At 51.5% G+C, this 25248-nt stretch overlaps 1 protein-coding gene across 1 annotated transcript; it reads left to right on the forward strand.

The window, feature by feature from the left end:
- Positions 1-652: 652 nt before the first annotated feature.
- On the forward strand, positions 653-2600 carry LOC127332753 (uncharacterized). Its single transcript, XM_051359088.2, has 4 exons — positions 653-754; positions 1609-1920; positions 2049-2121; positions 2200-2600. Exons 1-4 carry the CDS (start codon positions 653-655, stop codon positions 2598-2600), a joined length of 888 nt encoding a protein of 295 aa, XP_051215048.2.
- Positions 2601-25248: the final 22648 nt, after the last annotated feature.

Consider the following 25248-nt stretch of genomic DNA (forward strand, 5'->3'; position numbering starts at 1 on the left):
CTCCTCCTTGGGATCACGGCCCAGTCACCTTAGGGCCCAGTCGCTTAGGCGACTGGCGATCCACCCGAGCCTCTATCTTCATGGCGACTGGGACTGGCGACCCACCCCCTATGGGCATATCCCCATCAGTAGTCCCCAAGCGCGGTGGTGATGAAGCGCGGATCTGGAGCAAGTCTTGGAGAGGCGCGGTGATGGATCAAGATGAGTCGCCGCCGGGCTTCCAAAGATAAAGTCGCGGGTGCGGTGGCAGTCTTAGTCGCCAGAATTTGATCAGTCAGTCGGCGTGTGACAGTCGGCTCTGGCCAGTCGCCGTTTGCCAGTCGACGCGTAGTCATCATAGAGACACGTGGAGAGGCCAACGGCTAGATTTCACGTTGACCGAGGCGCACACCGTTTGCATGTTGTTGACCGTTGGGCTCGACGTGACCGCTAACGGCTAGTTTAACGGCTATTCAGCCGGTGACGGCGCAGATCTCGACCGTTGATTGCGGGGCGGCGATTCCGGGACGATTCAACGAACAGATTTCATCCTCAACCTGAGCGAGTGCGGGCGGTATAAAGGGTCGCCCCTAGGATTAGGGTTCAACACTCCTCCGCATTCATCCCCCATCTTCTCTTCATCTCATCTTCATTCCAAACTCCACACACATCCATGGCGGCGAAGGGTTGGGGCAAGTCGAAGGTCACGCGGGAGTCTCTCCTCCCGTACGTCGCCTCCGGGGTCATCCCGGAGTTTAACCAAGAGCGATGGCGGGTTCCGCCGGCGAACGAGACGGAGCCCCTCCCACGGTCCGGGGAGTTCGTGATCTTCATGAGCTTCCTCGATCGCGGGTTCGCTCTCCCCACCTCCGATTTCCTCCGGCAGTTGCTGGCCTTCTACAGCATCAAGGTTTCCGACCTCGGGCCGCACAGCGTCCAGCAGATTTCTCTGTTCGTGGCGCTGTGCGAATGCTACTTGGGCTGTCCGCCCTACTTCCCGCTGTGGGTGTCCATCTTCCATGGGCGGGCGACTCGGGCCAGCAAGAACAGCGAAGCACTCATCCCAAACGGGGGGATCACCTTCCGGTGAAGTCCGGGAAAGCTTCATCGACATGGCGCTCCCCAAGAAGGCGCGATCGCTGTGGCGTCGTTTCTGGGTTCTACGCCAAGGAGTACACTCCCCCGGGCGAGGTATGCATTCCCCAATACAGTCCCGAGCCGAGCGTCCCGCGGCGCCTCAATGTCCGGTCGCTGCCGCGCGAGCAGGAGAAGGTGGTGAAGGATATGCGCCAAGCGATCCAGGCGCTAAAAGATGACGGCCTGACGGCGGTCGACATGTACAACTGTTGGCTTGGCCGGCGGCTGATCCCCCTGCGGTGCCGAGCTCACCCCATGTGGGAGTACCGGGGACAGAATGACCGCACCCGGTCGACGGCGACCGAGTGGGACGAGGGCGAGTACCGGAAGGCGCTTGCCAAGATCACTACTGCCACCTTCACTTCCTTCGAAGACGGCTTGCAGCCCTACACCGAAGACACCCCAGCGCCTCAGGTAATGCTTCGCATGGCGACTTCGCACGGCCTGGCCGCGCTTCTTCCTTTCTGACTTGTCCCTTTGATTCGATTACAGCGTTGGCAGAAGATCGCGGACCACCTCCCTCCTCTCGCCGGGAAGGAACCACCGGAGATGACCGAGGGGCAGAAGGCACCCGAGGTTGAAGAGGACATCGTCGAGGAGGGCGGTCTGTCAGAGCCACTGAAAGAGTGCCGGTCCAAGGCCGCCAGGGACCGAGCCCCGCCCAGTGACGCCGACACGCGGACGGGCGAAGTTCCATCGACTGAGGCGGTGATGCGAGCGGACGGGGCGACCGAGTCGCGTCATCCGCCGCCGTCTTCATTGACCTTCACCGAGCTCCACACGGCGCTTGGCGAGGCGCATGTGGTAAGTGTCGCTGAACACGTGGCCTAGTCACCCCCAGTCCCCGAGGGTCGACTTGGTCTGAAAGGGCGAGTCGAGTCTCTTCTGATTTTCGTTTGTTGACCTTGGTATTTTTTGTTTGGTTTTCGCAGGCGGAGATTAAGCGGCTGACCGCGCTTGTGGAGGAGGCGGCGCAGAAGAACCGGAAGCTGATTGCCCTGGGCAGTAAGTCAGGCCCGCTCGCCGTCCTCAGTCCCCGTCACTGGCCCTGGCGTTCGTTCTCACCGTTTCCTTTTCTTGTAGCAGAGGCGCAGGCAAAGGCTCTTGCCGAGGCTCGGGAAGGGTTCGTCAAGGAGTCCTTCTACCGTGAAGCCGAGTTCCGGGCGCAGCAGGCCGAAGAGGCCCGGAAAAGGGCAAAAGCGGAGGTGGCGGAATTGACGAAGGTCCTGGAGCAGAAGGGCCGGGAGCTGGAGGACGTCATCGCCGAATACAAGGTGAAGCTGGAGGCCGCGACTGACGCGCGGGACTCTGCTCGTGGGGCTGCCGCGTCTCTGCGGGAGGAGGTGGCGGCCTTAAAGCAGCAGCACGCCAAAGAACTTGCTGCGGAGAAGGAGGCGTCCGAGGGCATCGTCCTGGCGGTGCAGGCCGAGAAGACCAACTTCGAGGCGTTCGTCGAGAGAGATGTCGCGGCAGATTCTTGGTAAGTTCTTGTCGTCGCACTTCTTGTTTATTTGCCGGGGGTTCGAGCATCCGAACACGGCGAGTCGGCCTCGGGGTCAGTCCCCGAGCGTGGCGAGTCGGCTCCGGGGGCCGATCCCGAGCGTGGCGAGTCGGCTCGGGGGCCAGTCCCCCGAGCGTGGCGAAGTCGGCTCGGGGGCGATCCCCGAGCGTGGCGAGTCGGCTCGGGGCAGTCCCGAGCGTGGCGAGTCGGCTCGGGGGGCCGATCCCGAGCGTGGCGAGTCGGCTCCGGGGGCCGCTTGGCGTTGAAGGGGAAGTTCTCATTTTCCCTTTTCCTTGTGTTGTTGACTGCAGTACGTGCGACTTCGTGGAGACGGCGACTCCGCGGGAATGCTGTCGACCGCGACCGCGCGTATCATCGCCTGCGCGGGGAGATACTCGCCGCGCTCCGGTACCTAAGCCCGCGGGAGGTGATTCCGCGGGACACGCCATCCGTCTTCAAGGCGGTGTCCAACATTCCGGCTGTTGTTGGCGGCTTCGCCGCTCTTCTGCCGCGTTGGCATTACCATGGCTACGAGTATGGTGCTGGCGCATTACTCTGAAGGGTTCGACGTGGAGGAGGTCACCGCTGGCTTCCCCTCGGAGACTGGCGAGTTCGATGTTGCCGAAGTGCTGCGGCTGATGGATGCGGTGCGCCCCTTCGCCGACCGAGTACTGGCGACCGCGGACTTGGAGACTCATATCCCCAGCCAAGCGGCACCTGGTGACGCGGAGAAAGAGCCGGGCCCGGTGGACTACCCCGCGGAGCGCCTCTTCCATGCCGCTGCCGCCGGCTCGTTTGTCGACATATCCGGTCGTGGTGTACACGCCGAAATTTCGTCACGGCGATGATGGCGTCGAGCCTGTCGTAGAGGGGGCTCCGGGTCGTCCTCGTAGTTTCCTGAGTACCTGTGTAGGAAGTGGCTGGATTTCCCGCGAGCGGGAGTTAGTTGTAAATAAAATGATGACTTTTGCTTAAATATGATTCGGTGGTTGCTTTTGCATTATTTTGAGGCGGCGATGCATTGGAGTTGGTTCCGACTATCCATGGCCTTCGTGCCGCCGCCTTGCGACCCCAATGAAGGCTATCGACTTGACTGTTTTCCTTTTCGAGCTGGGCGTCCCCAGTCGCAGTACGTAGTCATTATAGTACGAATAGCAGCCTCATGGGTGGAGTAGTGGTGAGTTGTATTTTGCGCTGTTCGGATGTAGCGCGCCACTCGTCGTGGCTCGGTGAGCCAGTCGCTAGGCGACTCCAAAGGGGATCATTGCGGGCGTATTTTCCTTGGCGAGCCGCGGGTCCGTTTTGCGGAGTCCCTAGTCGAAGTACTTAGCCGCACAATTCGCCAACCTAAGGTAGAGGAGGGCATTGGTGTGCTTTATAGCGTAGCACAAGGCGGTCGCCGAGGCCCGTGGGGCTGGCCGAGCGTGCGGCCCTGCTGTGGGTTCCAGTCGCCGTTTTCACCCGACGGCGTTAGAGATGGTGGGTGACCGGGCCTGGTGTTGCGCCTCGGTTACGCCGCCATCCCGTGTTAGCCCGGCTACTTGGCCGATCGTGGACTTCTCTCTTCCAGCAGCGGCGACCGGAGGTCTCTCAGCACCTAGTCGCTTGTTGCGGCGACTAAGCCGGTGTGTACCGGGATGAGAGATGGCGATATCTGGCGGGTGAAGGAGAGGTAGTCGGAGCTTGAGATCAAAAAAATGGTCGGCGATTTTTATTAACCTCTGAATTTTCGGATTACATTTTTTCCTTAGGTATAGAACCGCCGGAGAAGGTTGATGTTCCAGGGCGCTCCACCTCTTTAGTGAGCGGCTCGCCTTTGTCGTCCTTGCGGACGTCGATGAGATAGTAGGAGTCGTTGCCGAGCACGCGGCTGACGGCGAATGGTCCTTCCTGGGCGGGGACAGCTTGTGCATCCCTTTCTTGTCCTGGATTAGCCGGAGTACCAGTGTCGCCGACTTGGAAGGAGCGACTCGAACGCGGCGGCTGTGGTAACGACGGAGGTCCCGCTGGTAAATGGCGGTTCGGAGAGTGCGAGGTCTACGGCCTCATCGAGGAGATCGATGTCGTCTTGGCGAGCTCGCTCGTTGTCTTCTTCGGCGTAGTTGGCGACCCGAGGCGAGTCGTAGGCGATGTCCGTGGGCATGACGGCCGGCGCCATATACCAGGAAGAAAGGCGTGAAGCCGGTTGACTGTTAGGCGTTGTGCGGATGCCCCATAGTACCGAAGAGAGCTCCTCTGCCCAGCAACCGGCTGCGCGCTCTAGGGGCACGACCAGGCGTGGTTTGAGTCCGTGCGGGATGCTCTGGTTTGCCCTTTCGCTGGCCGTTCGACTCGGGGTGGGCGGCGAGGCGAGATCGAGTCGGATGCCCTTTTCTTCGCAAAAGTCAGCCATCTCCCCTTTGGCGAAGTTGGTGCCGTTGTCGGTTATGATACCGTGAGGGTAGCCGTACCGATAGATGAGCTCGCGTAGGAACTTTGTAGCCGTCTTCCCGTCGCACTTCTTTATGGGCTTTGCTTCTACCCACTTGGTGAACTTGTCCACCGCTACCAGGAGGTGAGTATATCCGCCGGGGGCCGTTTTGAATTTTCCCACCATGTCCATGCCCCATACGGCGAAGGGCCAGGTGAGGGGGATGGTCTTCAATGCCGATCCTGGCATGTGCGGGCTTGCATACTTTTGGCACCCGGCGCATGAACGGACAAGGGCGATTGCGTCTTCGTGGGCTGTTGGCCAGTAGAAGCCGTGACGAAAGGCCTTGGCGACGATTGAACGCGCGCTGCGTGGTGGCCGCAGTCCCTGCGTGGATGTCGCGCAGAATGTTACGCCCTTCCGCCGTGGTGACGCATCGTTGGAACACTCCCGAGACACCGCGCTTGTATAGCTCATTGTTGATGATGGTGAAGGACTTGCATCTGCGCACGATGGCGCGTGCTTTGGTTTCATCCATCGGCGGTGCACGGCTCTCGAGGTAGCTTATGTATGGCTCGGTCCAATCGGTCTTGTCGACGGCGAGTGCGACTAAGGTGGAGTCGGGAGCAGGTGGCTCGGCAATGTCCAGCTCGCGCGGTGCGCGCACCGAGGGGTGGTCTGAGGATGTCCGGGACGACGCCGGAGGAGGTTGAAGTCGCTTGGACCCGATTCCGGCTAGCGCGTCGGCTTCTTCGTTCTTGCGCTGTCAACCCACTCGACGACGTGACCGGCGAAGCCAGCGCCGGCTTGGTCGACGGCGCGTTTGTATGCGATCATGTTGGCGTCGTGGCGTCGCAGTGCCGGAAGTTTGGCTGGCGACTAGGTCGGAATCGCCGAGGCAGCGCAGCCGTGTTGCGCCCATCTCTTTTGCGACTCGCATGCCGTGCAGAGCGCCTCGTACTCGGCCATGTTGTTGGTGCATGGCTCGAATCTGAGTTGCGGGACGTACTTCACTTGTGTCGCCCTTTGGTGATGTGAGGACGACTCCCGCGCCTGCTCCTTCGAGGTTTTTAGAACCGTCGAAGTGCAACGTCCAATGTTTGAGGTCCGCGGGGAGCTTGGCTGCCGGGCCTCTTCCCGATCGGCGAGGAAGTCGGCGAGTGCTTGAGATTTGATGGCGTGGCGTGACTCGTAGGTGATGTTGTGGACGCCGAGCTCGACCGCCCACTTGGCGATCCGGCGATTGCGTCGCGGTTGCGGATGATGTCGGCGAGTGGTGTTGAGGCGACTACCTTGATGGGGTGCTCGTGGAAGTAAGGGGCCGGTCGCCGCTGGGCCCCGAGGACGGCGTACACCAGCTTACGGTAGTGTGGATACCGTTGCTTGGATTCGATTAAGGCTTCGCTGATGTAGTAGACCGGGCGTTGTACCAGTTGCTCCCTTCCTTCCTCCTTCCGTTCGACGACCATGACTGCGCTTATAGCGCGGTTCGACGCGGCGACGTATAGGAGCATGGTTTCTTTTGGCAGCGGGGCCGCGAGGATAGGGGCATTCGAGAGAGCATGCTGGAGTTCCTCTAGGGCCCGCTGCGCCTCGTCTCGTCCACCGGAATGATTCCGACTTCTTGAGCAAGCGGTATAGTGGCATGGCCTTGTCTCCGAGCCGGGGTATGAAGCGATCGAGGGCGGCGACTCGACCGGCGAGTTTCTGCGCGTCGACTAGGCATGCTGGCTGCTTGGTGCGCATGACCGCAGTGTCTTCTCCGGGTTAGGTTCGATGCCTCGCTTGGAGACGACGTAGCCTAGCAGCTGTCCCGATGGAACCCCGAAGGTGCACTTCAAAGGGTTGAGCTTGATCTTGTACCGCCGTAAGTTGGCGAATGTTTCGGCGAGGTCGCCGACGAGGTCGGTCTGTCGAGTCGATTTGACCACCACGTCGTCGATGTAGACATGCACATTGCGGCCGATCCGGCTTTCCAAGCAGCTGTTCATGCACCGTGTACGTTGCTCCGGCGTTCTTGAGGCCGAAGGTCATGGACGTGTAGCAAGGCGCCTAGGGGTGTGATGAATGCAGTCTTCTCTTGGTCTTCCTTGGCCATCTTTATTTGATTGTACCCGGAGTATGCATCCAGGAAACATAGCGACTCGGACCCGGCGACCGCGTCGATAATCTGGTCGATTCGCGGTAGGACGAATGGGTCCTTGGGGCACGCGCTGTTGAGGCTTGTGTAATCGATACACATTCGCCACGTCTTGTTCTTCTTTAGCACTAGGACTGGGTTTGCCAGCCATTTCGGGTGCTTGATTTCTATGATGAAGCCGGCAGCGAGTAGCCGGTTTACTTCTTCGGCGATTGCGCGTCGCCGTTCTTCTCCCACAGGCGCATTGCCTGCCTAACGGGTCGCGCGGTGGGATCGACATGTAATTTGTGCTCAGCAAGTTCTCTCGGGACACCCGGCATGTCGATGGTTTCCATGCAAAGATATCTCGATTCTCACGGAGGAACTTGATGAGCGCGCTTTCCTATTGGGCGGACAGGCCCGTCCCAATGGTAACTTGCCTACTTGGATCGTTTTCTACAAGATCTACTTGGCGAGTGCCTCGCTGCGGCCTTGAAGGTTGCTGCGGACGAGTCGAGCTCGGTTGGCTTCTCCAGGATGGCGGGGTCGTTGCGGTCGACTGGGTACTTGGCGAGCTCGGCGGAGTTGTCTTGTTCGTCGGCGATGACGGCGTCGGCGAGCTTGGCGCTGTCGTCCTCGCATTCCAATGCCATCTCCGGGTCGCCGTGGATGGTGATGACGCCTCGAGGCCCTGGCATCTTCATCATGTTGTACGCGTAGTGTGGGGTCGCCATGAAGCGGGCGAACGCTTGTCGGCCGAGTACGCAATGGTAAGAGCTTCGGAAGTTCACCACCTCGAACGTTATCCGCTCGGTGCGGTAGTTCACGGGCGTGCCGAAGGTGACTGGCAGCGTCACCTTGCCGATCGGGAAGGCCTTCCGCCCGGGGACGATGCCGTGGAACGTGACCTTGGTGTTCTCAAGGCGTGAGTCCGGCAGACCAAGCCGCTGGAAGGTGTCGTAGTACATGATGTTGATGGAGCTTCCCCGTCCATCAGGGTTTTTGGTAGCCGTAGTCGGCGACCTTGGGCCCGACGACTAGCGCCACTCGCCCGGGGTACTCGATGCGGGGGCGTGATCTTCGCGGCTCCAGGTGATGCTTTGCTCGGACCGGTTGAGCCACCGGGGTACGTCGGAAAGTATGACTGCGTGTACCGCCATCGCCCTTGCGAGGACCTTCTGTCCCGTCGGTCGGCGACCCCGGTGAAGGTGTGGAGCGAGTCGGCTCTGCGTCCGAAGCCCTGTCCCTTGTGCTGGTCTTGGTCTTTGGCGCGCTCTTTGTGCTGGTTGCCGCCGTCGTTTTCCTTGGCGCGGCGAGCTCTTTCTATCCGCTCTGGGAGTAGCAATTTCCCGTCGTGTGGTTGGCGGGCTTGCCCTCCTTGCTGTGATAGATGCATGGTGCATCTAGGAGGCTGCGGGCGTCGAAGCGCTTGGGCTGAGGCCGATCCTCCCGAGGTGCACGAGTGTCGCGCCGAAACGATTTTGGCTCGCGCTGCTCGTAATCGGTGGTAGCGACTAGCTCGTTGTGTCCTCCCTCTCCGCGGCGCTTGCCGTTGTTAGACCGGCCGGCGAACCGGTAGTCGCCACGCCGAGGCTCCGTGTGCGCAGGGCGGCGATTGCGTCGTTGACCGTACTCGTCGTCCGAGTCGACTGTAGGGTCTTCATCGGCGTAGCGGGTGGCGATGTCGAAGAGCTCGGAGATTGAGATATTGTCCCCGCCGACGCGCCGGAGCTTGGCGCTTAGCGGTTCATACCGGCAGCAGCGTCGGAAGCGATGGATTGCCGTGTCCGTGCCGATGCCGCCGGAGGTCGTCCACATGTCCTGCCAGCCGCACCCACCGGCGGGTCGACTCGCGCGCGGGCCTTGGACGCAGCGATCTAGGTCTTCTATGGTTGTGGCACGGGTGTATGCGCCGGCGAAGTGCCGGATGAACGCGGCGCGGGCTTCTTCCCGTGGAGTCGATGCAGTTGACGGTTAGGGTGTTGAACCAATGTCGATTGACGCAGTCCATCATGAGTGGAAGGTATCGCGCTGAGAGAAACTCGGAGTGGCACTCGATCCACAATGCCATGGCGAACCAGACGATCCACACACAGGGGTCAATGCTTGTATCGTACTTTTCGATGTCGCGGGGTCCTTTGAACCCTACAGGATACGGCTCGCCTCTAATCATCGGCCCGAAGCAAGCGGGGCCGATTCGGGTGAACGCGCTCTGGCGCGGAGCTTCATCGGCGTGGCGGTCGTTCAATCGATTGCGCGCCCGCCATTCTTGGTCGTTGACGATGTGGGTTCGGGCGTCAACTGGCTGCCCGTTAGCGGCGACCATCATCCGCGCGGGGCGCGGCTCGACTCGGTTGTTAGACGAGTGGGCCGCGCGCGGTGCGCGGCGGGCCGTTGTTGGCGTTGACGATTGCGCGGTTTGCCGCGTCTGACGACGCCGCGCGACTGGCGGATGTGCGCGAATAGAGTCGCCCCTGCGAGTCGGCTGCGGCGTGCTGCTGCTCCAATGCCTTGGCTACCAAAGCCTTGGCGTGCTGGACGAGGATCGCGCCGTCTCCCGTTTCGGGGATTCTTGCGAGGACGGCCTGCGCAGCTGCCACGTTATCGGCTGGAGACGAGTGCTGTGGTAGGCCGTTGGCGTCGACCTCTGCCCGAGGAACTTCGGGCGGTGGTGGTGGGGGTGGCGGGGGTGCTCCGCGCGCTGCTCTATCTGCAGCAGCCCGACTTCCTTCCGGGATGTCAGGGTTTTGGACTCGGGCGACCCGGATTTCTCCGTCTGGGTCGTCGAAGTTAAGGCGTGCGCTGGGAAAGTCGTTCGCGCGGGCGCGCTCCATGCGCCGGCGGTTTCGCTGCTGACGATAGTGGGACACGGCCCTTACTTCATCTTGCTCGAGGCGGAATTTCTGCCTTTCGGCGAGCTCCTTTTTCCTCTGCTCCTCGAGGGCCGCCCGGTGCGCCTCGATCTCGGTTGCGGTGGCGGTTGCGGGGAGGGGAGTGGTGAAGGCGTCGACTGGGAGCTCTTCTTCACCCCCTGCCATGAAGACTGCGGTCGGGTAGCGGTAACGCGGGGCCTCGACAGAGTCCGAGTCGTAGTCGCTGCCGAAGAGGGAGAGGATGGAGTCATCCTCGAAGCCACCTTCGAAGTCGCTCGGGTGGGAGACCAGGGAGATAGAGTCCTTGGTTGATGCTGTGGCGATGGAGCGGGCAGTCGGGGACGCAGCGGTGGATCCCGCAACCGACGTTGCAGCGATGATGTCGGTGAAGTCGGCGTCGATCGCAGCGATGACGGAGTCGATGGCCGGGATGGTGTCGGCGGAATCGGCGGCTGGAGCGGTGTCGGCGGTGTCGGCGACTGCCAAGGCAACAGTGGAGTTGGCGGTCGGTGCCACGACCGCCGACTCGGCATCGTCTTCCAGGGCCGCCTCGGCCTCCGCGTATACCTCGCCGGTGACCGGGCGAGTAGCAGTGAGGAGCTGCCCGGGCGCGAAGGGGTCGTGCGAGCGACTGGGGCGAGGCTCGAGAGGGTCGCCGACGCCGGCGAGCCCAACGAAGAGGTTGATGGAGCCGATCGGCACCATCCGTGCGTGCTTGAGAGGCGACGAGGCGGGCCGGTAGGTGCTTGGCTGGATGTGGAAGAAATTGCCGGTGGCGATCATCCTGCCGGAAGCAACCGGCCGCCGTATTGGCGAGTAGGGCCTCGCCGTAGCTCGAAGGCTTGATGTCCCATGCCCCACGGTGGGCGCCACTGTCGTGGATGTAACCACGGCAGATGCTACGGGGGGTAGCACTTCATTGATGCGAGGGGAAGGGAACATTGCCATCTACGGGTCGAGGTGCAAGAGACGCAAGGGTTTTACCCAGTTTCAGCCCCTCCGGCGAGTAAAAGGCCTACGTCCTGCTAGCGCTTTATGGCAGAGTGGAGAATTACACTGCGGGGGGGCTCAGTCGGCGGCTACGCCGAGAGCTTACAGGGGGAGATTGGATCTCAAGTAAGGTGTCCTCTAGGGTTTAAGCTCGGGGGTTTATATAAGCACCCCCGATCTAGGGTTACATGGAGATAACTCCGAATCATATCAGTTGCTACTAATCCGGGATCCGCTATCCCCCTCGCAAGTAATCTTCTTGTCCAGCCGTGTGGACCTCCTCCTTGGGATCACGGCCCAGTCGCCTTAGGGCCCAGTCGCTTAGGCGACTGGCGATCCACCCGAGCCTCTATCTTCATGGCGACTGGGACTGGCGACCCACCCCCTATGGGCATATCCCCATCACGCTAGAAAGGAGAGACACTAGTTTTCTCTACATTGCTCGCGTTCGTGTCGGACACGGTCAGTCAAAGTTTTGAGGTAGTCATCGATGTCGTCGACCATTTCTTCTCTTCTTTGCATGGTTAAACGCGTCTAGTTCATATCTATCTAATGCGTCTGGTCTCGCCTCATGCAGTTCTTTGTGGACGTCGATCTCATCTCGGCACCCCGCAGGCCATCTCCTCCGTGCCATCGCTGTAGAGCTCCGTTTAAAAATATATTCCTACCCGTGTATTGCCCCTTGTATCAGCGCCATGACCCACTTGTCATTCGATATACCGAAGACCCACTCGTGCGCGTTTTGGTCAGGGATACAGCGATGCTTACGGTCAAACAAAGATGGATGGTCTGACGTGTCTTTGCGGGCTCTACGTGGCCCCACTAGTCAAAAGATAACGGTCAACCGTCGGGCAACCGGCCGTAACAACATCTGTGATGGTTTCAGACAAGGTCTTGAGAAAAACTGAGGAAAAACTAAGGAGCTGGGGAAAACTGAGCACAACTAAGAAACCGAGGGCACGAAAATAGAAATCCCAATTGAAAATCAGCTAGATGTAACAAAGGTGTTTATTTATGGAAGATGGTGAGCGTTCCACGGGAGATTAGATTACGGAAACCCCAGGCCCTCAGCCATACGATTGAATCGTCCTAGACCATCAGATCAGGTCCTCCGTCCCTCTCTTTCACGTTGTTGCTGCAAGGGAGCAACAATCCTTTCAAGTGTAGCAAAAAAAGCCGATAGAAATAGTTTCCCGCGGTGGAGCACGCGCGACAGGGGGTGACCCCCCCTGCACCTGCAGCAGCCACTGCCGATGTCCATGGCGCACCTCCTTCGATTCGTGTTGTACCCACCTGATGGCCATCCGAACCACCTAGGTCCTCCTCCCATAGTTGCTTCGAGCTCTGGTTCAAATCCTGCTTCATGGAGACGACGTGCGCCCGATTCAGCGTTCCATGGGCGATTGAATATTCCTCATCAGGATCCCGAGATTGAACAACCAGATAAATGAAATATTTTCTTAACTGACAATACACACTCTCATTAGTTTGGTTGAAACGTTTCCCGTTGCAACGAGCAGCTCTAACTTTAAGTCCCCCTTGTGTTAGTAATTAATTTGTTCAAGTGACATGAGAACAACGTGCCATGAGCACCACGTTGAAACCATAAAACGATAAAAGAAGGGTACGGAGCCAATACACATGTATACTTGTCTCCTTGGGTATGCTTGGGTATACTTGTCTCCTTGAAATATTTTTGCCCCATTTAGCACATCGTTGCCCCCTCTAAAATGTTATCCTGGCTCCGCCCCTGGTATAAAAATGTTGGCTTATATATGCAAGTATAAATATGTTGACTTATATATACAAAGATCTGAGACATCGTAACATATTCAGGTAAAGAGTGAATCATACAATGTGATTCAAAGGTGAATTTAACATCAACGGTACTAGAGCATCCAAGCACACCCCTTGTTCTACCGGACATCGGCTTGTTAATATATTCAAGAGTACCTACAGGCTACATCAATAGAATTTGTTAACTGCATTTAGAAGAAGTACAAATACACTTGTATGAACAGATTACTATGATAGCCATGTTGTACAACTCAAGACATTTTAAGGACGGGTACAACTCAAATATGGGAAACATCACCAATTTTAGTAACCTCACACACTATGCATCTTCTTAATTCGCAGTCTTTCTAGCCTATAGCTAGGAGATACTTTCAGGCAGCAGTACATCATTCATTCTGCAAGATTGTACAAATAATAATGGCAAGTACAGATATTTGTAGCCAGGGAATGCATCAAACTCAACCCCTGGTAGAAAACCCGCGTCAAATAATATAATGTGGTAACTGTAGCATATACAGTTTGGGTGTTTTGTATAAACCTCTGATGCAATACCCCTATGTATAATTGATACCGTCGGCCCTAGAGGGAGCTGTGCGTTTACCCTCCAAACCCTATCTCTCTACTTGTTTTTTCAAGGTACCAAAGCTTACACGCTTGATACTATGTTCCATGGTTTACAGTTGAGACGTCCTACTATTGGCTCGGGCAAAATTTTCCAAGTCATAGAGGTAGTGCCTGTTGAATATAAAAATGCCCAAAATTCCAGCAGTGCCATCGACCTGGGCGTGTCAGGTTGTGGATGTTTGGAGGCTGATGAAGAATGGGCTAGCGTTGGGGGCGGAATTACAAAGAAGAAGGATTAAAGGAGGAGTCTTTTGTGTGGCATGCGGGCGGCAAGAGACAGTTCTTCACCGATTCTGGCATTGCAACCACTCGCAAAAAATCTGGCACCAAACTCGGCTTATATCCGGTGCTCTGGAAGCCTCTCCTCCTAATGATGTCCATAACCAACGTGATCTCATGAATTGGATGTTGGAATGGCTTGCCTCGGTGAAGGACTCGGAGATGGATATTACTCTAATGATTTTGTATCATGCATGGCTGGCTAGGAATGAGGCTCGTGACGGCAAGAAAATTGATGAGCCGGAGGTCGTTGTGAAGCGGGCACTCTACCTGCTGGAGGAGTGGCATAATGTGCAGGTACCAAAGCCAATTAAGGTGACGGGGCCTAAGGAGCGCTGGCTGATGTCTACGCACGCTTCTATTCCTGTAGACAGTATTGGGCCTCCAAGAGCAGAGGTTTGTAGAACAGGAGCAAGTTTCCCTTAAGTGAATCACCCAAGGTTTATCGAACTCAGGGAGGTAGAGGTCAAAGATATCCCTCTCAAGCAACCCTGCAATTACGATACAAGAAGTCTCTTGTGTCCCCAACACACCTAATACACTTGTCAGATGTATAGGTGCACTAGTTCGGCGAAGAGATAGTAAGATGCAAGTGATATGGATGATTATGAGTGGTAATAACAATCTGAAATAAATATGGCAGCAAGTAAACATGCAGCATAACAGTAAATAAACGGTGATTCGATATTTGGAAACAAGGCCTAGGGATCCTACTTTCACTAGTGGACACTCTCAACAATGATCACATAATAAAACTACTCTACACTCTCTTGTTGGATAACAAATACCATTCATTGTGTAGGGCTATAAAAGCACACCTCAAGCCGGAGTAAACAAGCTCCACAACATCCGGAGTTCATATTTAAATAACCTCTAGAGTGCATAATAAACCGTTGCAATTTAGACAGAGTACTAACATAGCATATACATTGTCAACAATAGCTATGAAAGGGGGAATAGATCGCATCAATACTATCATAGTAATAGTTAACTTCATAATCTACAAGTGATTACAATCATAACCTATGCCCAGTACTACATGATGCACACACTGTCAACATTACATCATGGAGGAGGAATAGACTACTTTAATAACATCACTAGAGTAGCACATAGATTAATAGTGATACAAAGCTCATGATCACATAAAGATCACACCATGGGAGAGAGAGATGAACCACATAGATACCGGTAGAGCCCTCGGCCTCGGGGGAGAACTACTCCCTCCTCATCATGGGAGACAGCGATGGCGATGAAGATGGCGGTGGTGTCGATGGAGATGACTCCGGGGGCAATTCCCCGTCCCGGCGGCGTGCCGGAACAGAGACTTCTATCCCCCGAAATGGAGTTTCGCGATGGCGGCGGCGTCCCTGGAGTCTTTCTGAAGTTTCGTCAATTGGTGTCGGGTTTTTAGGTCACGAGGGACTTTATAGGCGGAGAGGCGGAGTCGGAGGGGCAACAGGGCTCCCTCACCACATGGCGGCACGGCCAGGGTGGGACCCGCACCCCCCTATGGTGTGGGTCCCCCTTGTCCCCCCTCCGGCTCTCCTTCGGTGTTCTGGAACATTCCAGGGAAAATAAGGCCTTGGGCTTTTGTTTCGTCCAATTCCGAGAATATTGCCCGAACAGCCTTTCTGGAACCAAAAACAGCAGAAAACAGGAACTGGCACTGTGGCATCTTGTTAATAGGTTAGTTCCGGAAAATGCATATAATCATTATAAAGTGTGAGCAAAACATGTAGGTATTGTCATAAAACTAGCATGGAACATCAGAAATTATAGATACGTTGGAGACGTATCAAGCATCCCCAAGCTTAGTTCCTACTCGCCCTCGAGTAGGTAAACAATAACAAGGATAATTTCTGAAGTGACATGCTACTATCGTAATCTTGATCAATACTATTGTAAAGCATATGAGATGAATGAAGTAATTCGAAGCAATGGTAAAGACAATGACTAAACAACTGAATCATATAGCAAAGACTTTTCATGAATAGTACTTTCAAGACAAGCATCAATAAGTCTTGCATAAGAGTTAACTCATAAAGCAATAAATTCTTAGTAGAAAGTTTTGAAGCAACACAAAGGAAGATATAAGTTTCAGCAGTTGCTTTCAACTTCAACATGTATATCTCATGGATGTATATCTCATGGATGATTGTCAACACAAAGTAATATGATGAATGCAAATAAGCAAGTATGTAGGAATCAATGCACACAATTGACACAAGTGTTTGCTTCTAAGATAGAAAGAAGTAGGTAAACTGACTCAACATAAAGTAAAAGAATGGCCCTTCGCAGAGGGAAGCATGGATTACTATTTTTGTGCTAGAGCTTTTATTTTGAAAACATAGAAACAATTTTGTCAACGGTAGTAATAATTCATATGTGTTATGCATTTGACATCCTATAAGTTGCAAGCCTCATGCATAGAATACCAATAGTGCTCGCACCTTGTGCTAATTAGCTTGGATTTCCATGGATTATCATTGCATAGCATATGTTTCAACCAAGTGTCACAAAGGGGTACCTCTATGCCGCATGTACAAAGGTCTAAGGAGAAAGTTCGCATTGGATTTCTCGCTTTTGATTATTCTCAACTTAGACATCCATACCGGGTGAACATAGAAAACAGATAATGGACTCCTCTTTAATGCATAAGCATTCAACAACAAATAATACTCATAAGAGATTGAGGATTAATGTCCAAACTTAAACTTCCACCATGATTCACGGCTTTAGTTAGCGGCCCAATGTTCTTCTCTAACAATATGCATACTCAAACCATTTGATCATGATAAATCACCCTTACTTCAGATAAGACGAACATGCATAGCAACTCACATGATATTCAACAAAGGTGTAATAGTTGATGGCGTCCCCAGAAATGGAAGGGTTCCTTTGGTGGAGCATTGGCAGGGTTCCTTTGGTGGAGCATTGGAAGGGTTCCTTTGGTGGGGCATTGGAAGGGTTTCTTTGGTGGAGCATTGGAGAAGGGTTCCTATGGTGGAGCATTGGAGATGTGCAGCTATGTAAGCTAGCTTGGTGATGTACTAGCTCCATAGGGTGTTGGGAGCATCCTTGTGTGTGTGGAGCTCGCCCCAACCTTGTGAAGGAATCACCGCCTCGACCGGTGCCTTAGTGGAAGAGGGGGAGCACCTCCGTGGAGCTCTCTCGAGGAAGAAGGTGAGGCCTTCCTTCGTGGTGTGGCCATCTAGTCTCTTGTGTGAGACTAGCACCTCCTCAACGCAGACGTACTTCCTATTGTGGAAGGAACTGCGGTAAACAAACCTCGCCTCGTCTCCGCGCCCTCCGGTTGTCTCGTTCCTTTCTATTACTATCTTGTTGATTCCTTTACTTGTTGCACTTGTCCTAGTATCATTGTAGGAACACCACTATCGCTAAAGCTATCACCTTTACCTTCCGTTGCACTAAAATTGAAAAAGGTTAAAACTTGTCGTAGCGCCATTCACCCCCCCCCCTCTTGTTCGCTATGATCCATTCAAGTGGTATCAGAGCAAGGTTTCTTGCTCGGGCTTTACCGCCTAAGAAATGGCCGAACAAGAGGTGGTTGTGAATGGAATCCTTGCCCGTGAGCAATCATCTCCATCATCAAGTGCCGATAATACTCCGGCTACTTTGGATGACCTCAAGAAATTGGAGTCATCCATTGTATCTCAATTGAAGGCTACGATGATGGAGTTGATTACTCCGAAATCCAACCCCATCATAGATACTAAGAGAGGTGTCAATGTTTCCCCACCACAAGTTAACACTTTTCCTTGTGTTGAATTTGTTGAGCGATCAACAAATTCACATCGGGAAAAGGATCTTGAGGACATTGACACCTCATCAAAGGGGAAGGATGAATCTCCGGTTGCGGGACAATTAAGAGATACTCATGCGGTGTTTTCACCAAGTGATTGTGCCGTAAATGTCCCAATACCCATGCCATGCATTTTGCCTCATGGTTCACCACCACTACTTGAATATAATAGCTTTGGTGATTGGAAATTCTTAATGCGTTCTCATGTGCGCAATGCTTCTACCGAGCTTTGGCGCATCATTGAAGAGGGGTATTCACCACAAGACCCAATGAACTTGACAAGAAGGGAAGTGGTGGACGACCAACTCAATGCCATCGCCATCAACATGATTCACTTGGCCATTACTCCCAAGGGACGCGCTCATATCCGCTCGCTCAAGACCGATGATACGTCCAACACGTATCTACTTTCCCGAACACTTTTGCTATTGTTTTGCCTCTAATTTGTGTATTTTGGATACAACTAACACGGACTAACGCTGTTTTCAGCAGAATTGCTCTGGTGTCTCGTTTTTGTGCAGAAATTCATCTTTCAGGAAAATCCCCGAAATTAATGTCGAAGGGCTTATTTTTCCAGAAGATTCACGGAGCCAGAAGGGCAGGCCAGGGGGGCCCACGGCCCCCACACCATGGGCCGACGCGGCCTAGGAGGGGGGCGCGCCGCCCTATGGTGAGGCCGCCTCGGCCAGCCTCTGACGCCCCCCTCTGGACTATTTAAGGGTTTCGATCTAAAAACGCGGGAGGGGAAGTCGAAATCGCCAGAAGACATCCAGAACGCCACCACCATCGCGAAACTCCGTCTCGGGACCAGAAACTCCGTTCTGGCACTCCGCCGGGACGGGGAATTGGAGGAGATCATCACCATCATCACCACCGACGCCTCTCCATCAACCAACCATGTTTCCCCCATCCATGTGTGAGTAATTCCCCCGCTGTAGGCTGAAGGGGATGGTAGGGATTGGATGAGATTGGCCATGTAATAGCATAAGATTGTTAGGGCATAGTGCCTAGTGTCCGTAATTGGTACTTTTATGATATTGTTGCAACTTGTTATGCTTAATGCTTGTCACTAGGGCCCGAGTGCCATGATCTCAGATCTAAACATGTTATTATTTCATGATGATATTCATTGTTTTATGGTCTTACCTGCAAGTTGTATACACGTGTCACTGTCCGGAACCCGAGGCCCCAAAGTGACAGAAATTGAGACAACCGGAGGGGAAGGCGGTGATGTGAGGATCACATGTGTTCACGGAGTGTTAATGCTTTGCTCCGGTGCTCTATTAAAAGGAGTACCTTAATTTCCAGTAGATTCCCTAGAGGCCCGGCTGCCACCGGCTGGTAGGACAAAAGATGTTGTGCAAGTTTCTCATTGCGAGCACGTACGACTAAATATGGAACACATGCCTATTGATTGATTAGTACTTGGACACCGTTTTATTACTATCTGCAAATGCCCTACTCTGAATGTTACATGAGTTTCTCTCATCCATGCAACACCCGTTCATCCATCCCTGTGCCTACAGTATTTTAATCCTGCTGTTTACTATAATCACTACTGTTGTCTTTGTTACACTGCTGCTGATATTTCACTACTACTACTGCTATAAAACTGTTACTACTGATAAACTCTTGCAAGCAAGTCTGTTTCCAGGTGCAGCTGAATTTACAACTCCGCTGTTAAGGCTTTCAAGTATTCTTTGGCTCCCCTTGTGTCGAATCAATAAATTGGGTTTTACTTCCCGTGAAGATTGTTGCGATCCCCTATACTTGTGGGTCATCAAGACTATTTTTTGGCGCCGTTGCCGGGGAGCATAGCTTTATTTGGAAGTTCACTTGGATTGATATTGTTCGCTGCAAATTCTCCATCATGGGTAAATCTCGCGATCCTAAAGTCGCCATATTACCATCCACTACAAGAAAAGGTACAACTCTGAGTACCTCTATTCACCATCTGTGATAAGTCAACTTGTTTCACCACCACAAGCTTCACATGCTGGTACTTCTGCTGAATCTGAAAACTCTTATAATATTGATGATGCTTCTGTTGTGCTTGATGATAGTGGTTCATTGGGATCTTTTCTAGATGCTACAATTTCTAGGTCTAGGCAAATTGAAAATACTGAAACTCCTAATGAGAATGTTGCTACACCTGTTAATTCACCTGAGTCTGTTGAATACTCTAGTGATGATCCTGATGAGGATTATGTGGAACTTGATGATGATTTTATTGATAAATGCAATGCTACTACTGATGCAAGTAAAATTAAAAAGTTTCTTGCACAACATACTGTTAGATATAAGCTATCTCCTGATCCTAAATTTGCCACATCTCCTATAAACATTAAGGATAAGGATTATGATTTTTCTCTTGATCTATCTCATATAGCTATTGTTGAGAAAACACCCTTTTGTGGTACTGAAAAAGAAAGTATTGTAGAACACATGAATGAACTTTCTACTTTGAGTAGCTTGTTTTCTGATGATGTCAAGATGCGTACTTATTTTGTTGCTAAATTTTTTTCCTTTCTCATTAAAGGGTGATGCTAAAACTTGGTATAATAGTTTGCCTCCTGATTCTATTGATAGCCCAAGTGGTTTGCTTGATGTTTTCTTTCAGAAATACTTTCCTGCTAGTGCTCAACATATTGCTTTGCAGAAAATTTATAGCTTTGACCAGGGAGATGGAGAGAAATTGCCTAAGCTTGGGCAAGATTTTGCTCTCTTATCAGAGCTCGACCTGGACATGATCTGGAAAAGCATGATTTACTTGATATATTTTATAGTGGACTAACCATTGAGTCTAGGGCATACCTGGATAGTTGTGCTGGTTGTGTTTTCAGGAAAAGAACTCCGGACGAAGCTGAAGAATTATTGGCTAAAATAGGCCAGAATCACGATGATTGGGCTACACCTGAACCAACCCCGACGCCGATACTGAAGAAGGGGGTTTTGATTAAATTAAATGATGAAGATATGAGGGAAGCCAAGAAATCTCTTAAGGAGAAAGGTATTAAATCTCAAGATGTGAAGAATTTACCTCCCATAGAAGATTTATGCAAGATTACTCCCCCTTCATCCATGATTGAGGTAAACTCTCTTCAACGCTTTACTAGGGAAGATATTCCATATTCAAAACCTCCTGCTCAATGCTTAGATGAGTTTGATAATTATATTGTTAAGCAAGAAAATTTTAATATGAGAGTAGAGAATCATCTAATGGAAAATTCTCAAGCTATTAGTAAATTGCATGATATTGTGGAGAGAACCTCCAATGATGTTAAGATGCTTGTTAAACATTTTCATATGGTTCAAACTCAAATTGATCAACTCACTAAAGTGCAAAATGACTTGTTAAAAAATAGCTCTAAAGAAAAACATGCTTATGAAGTAACAACTAGAGGCGGTGTTTCTACTCAGGATCCTCTATATCCTGAAGGGCATCCCAAAAGAGTTTAACAAGATTCTCTACACATTGAACCTAGTGCTCCTTCTAAGAAAAAGAAGAAGAAACATAAAAATGTTGTAGAATCCTCTGAACCTGTTAATGATCCTAATAGTATTTCTATTTCTGATGCTGAAACTGAAAGTGGTAATGAACATGATAAAGATAATGATAAGAATGATGCTTCTGATAAAGAAGAGGTTGAAGATGAACCTGAAAAGCATGCTAAAAATAAAAAGTATACTAGAGAAGATTTTACTGCTAAGAAACATGGTAATGAAAGGGAACCTTGGGTTCAAAAGCAAATGCCTTTCCTGCTAAGAAACTAAAATCAAAGGAAGAAGAACACTATAATAAATTGTGTGATTGGATGAAACCCTTGTTCTTGCAAATCCCTTTGACTGATGCTATTAAATTGCCTCCTTATTCAAAGTATATGAAAGATATTGTCTCTAACAAAAGGAAAAATCCTAATGAGGAGATTTCCACTATGCTTGCTAATTACTCTTTCAGTGGCAAAGTTCCAAAGAAGTTGGGCGACCCAGGTATACCGACTATTCCTTGTTCCATCAAGAATAATTATGTTAGAACTGCTCTATGTGATTTGGGAGTAGGTGTTAGTGTTATGCCTTTTTCTCTCTACAAGAGACTTTATTTAGATAAGTTGATACCAACTGATATATCTTTGCAAATGGCTGATAAATCTACTGCTATTCCTGTTGGTATATGTGAGGATGTTCATGTTCAAGTTACTAATAACTGCTTGATATTAACTGATTTTGTTGTGTTGGAAATGCCTGAAGATGATAATATGTCTATTATTCTTGGGAGACCTTTTCTTAACACCGCAGGGGCTGTTATTGATTGCAATAAAGGAAAAGTTACTTTCAATGTTGATGACAAGGAGCATGCTGTTTATTTTCCCAAGAGGATTGATATAGTATGTGGAGTTAATACAATTTCTAATGTGAGAACTATCAAAGTGGGAACTATTGATTGTCCTATATATGAGCCTAAAGAAGGATATCAAAATATTATGATTGGATCCATATCAATACAATTCAAGGTAACATGATTGATTTGAGGTTTATTTCTTCTGATGCTATGTAAAATTTCTTTGGTGGCAAGACTTGATCAACCTTGTTAACAAATACATTTTATATGCATAGAGGAGCTAAACAACATCTCTTTCTTCCTCCACTTGTTCTACTTGCTGTAGCACTTTTTGTTTTGCAAAGTTCTTTAGTTAATTAGAGATTTCAAAATCTTTTTCTGCCCAGTAATAATAAATTTAACACCCAGAAATGTGCATTTTTCAAAGTTTTCAAAAATTCACAAAAATTATACCGTTGGTCTTATTTTTCGAAGAGGAATCTGGGAGCACCTGGGGATGACCAGTGGGGCACCCCAGGGCTGCACCCCACCAGCTGGTGCGGCCAGCAAGGGGGGCGCGCCACCCTGTGGTGTGGGCCCCTCCTGACAAGGTATTAACTTGTCAATGCCTATGGATTGTAGGCTAGGGTTTAGTTGGAAGTAGAGGGCAAGTAGATCTCGAAGGTTTCAGCCGAAAAGTACTCGACGATTATGAAAACTAGGGTTTGTAAACAATGATTCGATGCCTTCCTCGTCCCTCGACTCCCCCTTTATATAGGAGGCGGAGCCGAGGGATTCGTGTTGTACAAGTTTACAGAGTCCGGGACGGTTTCTAACTCATCCCGCCAGATTACAAATAACGCTTCCTATTACAACTCTAACTTTCCTTAATAATATCTTGGGCTTCCGAATCTTCTTATTCTTCGGGTAGTGGGCCTTCAGTAAACCCCGGGTAATATCTTCGGCAGGCCCATTTGGGATGCCTATGTCAGTAGCCCCGAGATTTTGCTTGAATCGTAGGGTCAAGGAAAATCTCCACTGTTTATTTTTATTCGACAGCTTTGACTTTTCTATATTTTCCTCATAAACATCTATATTGTACAGGGATAATGGTAATTGGGGCTAGTTCATCTGACGGATCAGGTACTAGTTAACTGCTCTAGTGGCAATCCGCAAAAACCTACTTCAAGATCACGTCCCTGGACATGACCTCGGGATACCGGTGTAAACTTCGACAGGTGCCGCTTAAGGTCTTACCATTCTGTCGAGTCCCAGTAAAGTTTATCGGGTACCTAACGCGTCTGTTAGGATTTTTCTTCGTATCTGTTGATACGGATAAAAGTAGCAGAGCACAGTCTTCGGCGATGCCACGCCCAGCAGAACGGATCTGGGGTCTTACCTTCGCAAATTTGCGGCATTCAGAAATTGATCACAACTTTGGCGTTCTGAGAATATATTGTCGAGTGCTTTTTCGGCTGTTGGAATGGCACATTTTATCGAGTCAAAGATGACTTATACTGTTCTCCCGATGGGAGTATATGTAGAGTTAGTTTTAACTCGAAATATACTCTTTTGCTCTTCTATCTTTCTTTTTCTCTTTCTTTTCTTTCTTCTTTATAATTTCATCGGGCACGCGAGCAGCGTTCCCGATGGGAGTAGCCCCCGAGGCTACAGCCAAGGACTTGTTCTTGGTTGTAGGCTCCACGCCTCATGCCGCTATATTCTCTTTTTATCTCCCGAAGTTTTATAATTCCTCGGGTGCGCGAACAGCGCTCCCGATGGGAGTAGCCCCCGAGGCTATGAACAAATATTTGTATTTGGTCATAGGCTCACGCCATTTCTATTTTGTCTGTCTAGATCTTTTTTCCTTTTTTCCAAAGTAGCCCCCGAGCATTTGATCAAAAACTTGTATTTGATCAAAGGCTCAACATTATTTTTCCATGTCGCCTTTTATGAAGTTGTGTAGTCGAATTTTTCCTTCTGCCAAGGTGACGTTATTGCTGACGATAGCCACGATTGCTAGTCAGAATTTTGCGACAAGCCTGTTCTCGCTGCCATGCGGGCCTAATTGATCCACTTTCCTGACACGTCGTGCAAGTGGGGGACACACGTCCTCCGCTTTTTCGGGCACACGCACCGTAACTTCCCCAACGTTAAGTTACTTTTTTACCCTTGTTGCCACGTGGCTATCATCTGTCACACATATTCCTTATCCAACGGTTCGTCGTTTCGCCGCACCTTTATATAAGATCATCATCTTCCTCCTTGAGCACTTCCGCTCGCGCCGTCCTCCTTTTCTCATCTGCAAATTTCCCCTTGCGATCCACAATCTCCTAAGCTCCTCGCTTCCAAGCTGCAAACCCTGCGCCATTGTTGATGCCACCGCGTCGATTGACGAGGCACAGCACGCCGGAATCCTCCATGGCCGCCGTGGATCTTGGAGCGGCGGAGTGGGAAAGATCCAAAATTTCCACTCAAGACGTCAACATGCTGAAAAAGTTGGGGATCAGCAAGAAACCCAAAGCATTGTGCTTCCCCAGTGAGGAGAGCTACCCAACCCCTCCAATGGGGTACCGGGTAAGTTTTGTCGACCACCTCATCCGCGGTCTTTCCGCCCCTATTCATCCTTTTCTCCGCGGACTGCTTTTTGTCTATGGTTTGCAACTCCACCACCTCACGCCAAATTCAATTCTCCACATCTCCATTTTCATCACTTTATGCGAGGCCTTCCTTGGCGTCCAGCCTAACTGGGCGCTATGGAAGCGCATTTTCTTCTGCCGCCGTAATGGCTCGCCCAGTGTCGCCTATAATATAGGCGGCGTTGTAATTTCTGTTCGGCCCACTGTCGACTACTTCGACGTCAAGCTTCCTGACTCAGTTCAAGGATGGCGCAAGAAGTGGTTGTACATTCAGGAGGAGAACCATGGATGTGCGGAAGACAACATCCCTCCTTTTGATGGCGCCGAGAAAATCTTTCGCCGCCGCTCATGGGACGCGGAGGCCACCGAAGAAGAAAGGGCGTCGACAGAAACCTTGATGGCTCGTATCCATGAGTTGCAAAATACTCGCGGCAAAGAATTATCAGGTATTCAAATCACTGCATACTTCCTTAGGACTAGGGTGCAGCCGCTTCAGGCTCGCAAACATCCTCTCTGGAAATATGCCGGCGACAAGGACGTAGATCGGCTGTCGGTGAATTTGGAGGTCAAGGATTTAGAAAGACTTGTCCGAAAAATTTCATCTCTCAGCAAAAAAGATGCTGTCCCTTCTTCTTGTCGTGTGACGCCATTCAGCGCCGCCAATCCACTTCCCGAGGTAATCTTTGTCTATTGTCTTGTTGTTGCTTTGCTATCTTTTTTTGTAACTTTATTTCTGATATCGCTCCCTGTTTTATT

The sequence above is a fragment of the Lolium perenne genome, chromosome 1 (assembly GCF_019359855.2).
Source record: "Lolium perenne isolate Kyuss_39 chromosome 1, Kyuss_2.0, whole genome shotgun sequence".
Classification (NCBI taxonomy): Eukaryota; Viridiplantae; Streptophyta; class Magnoliopsida; order Poales; family Poaceae; genus Lolium; species Lolium perenne.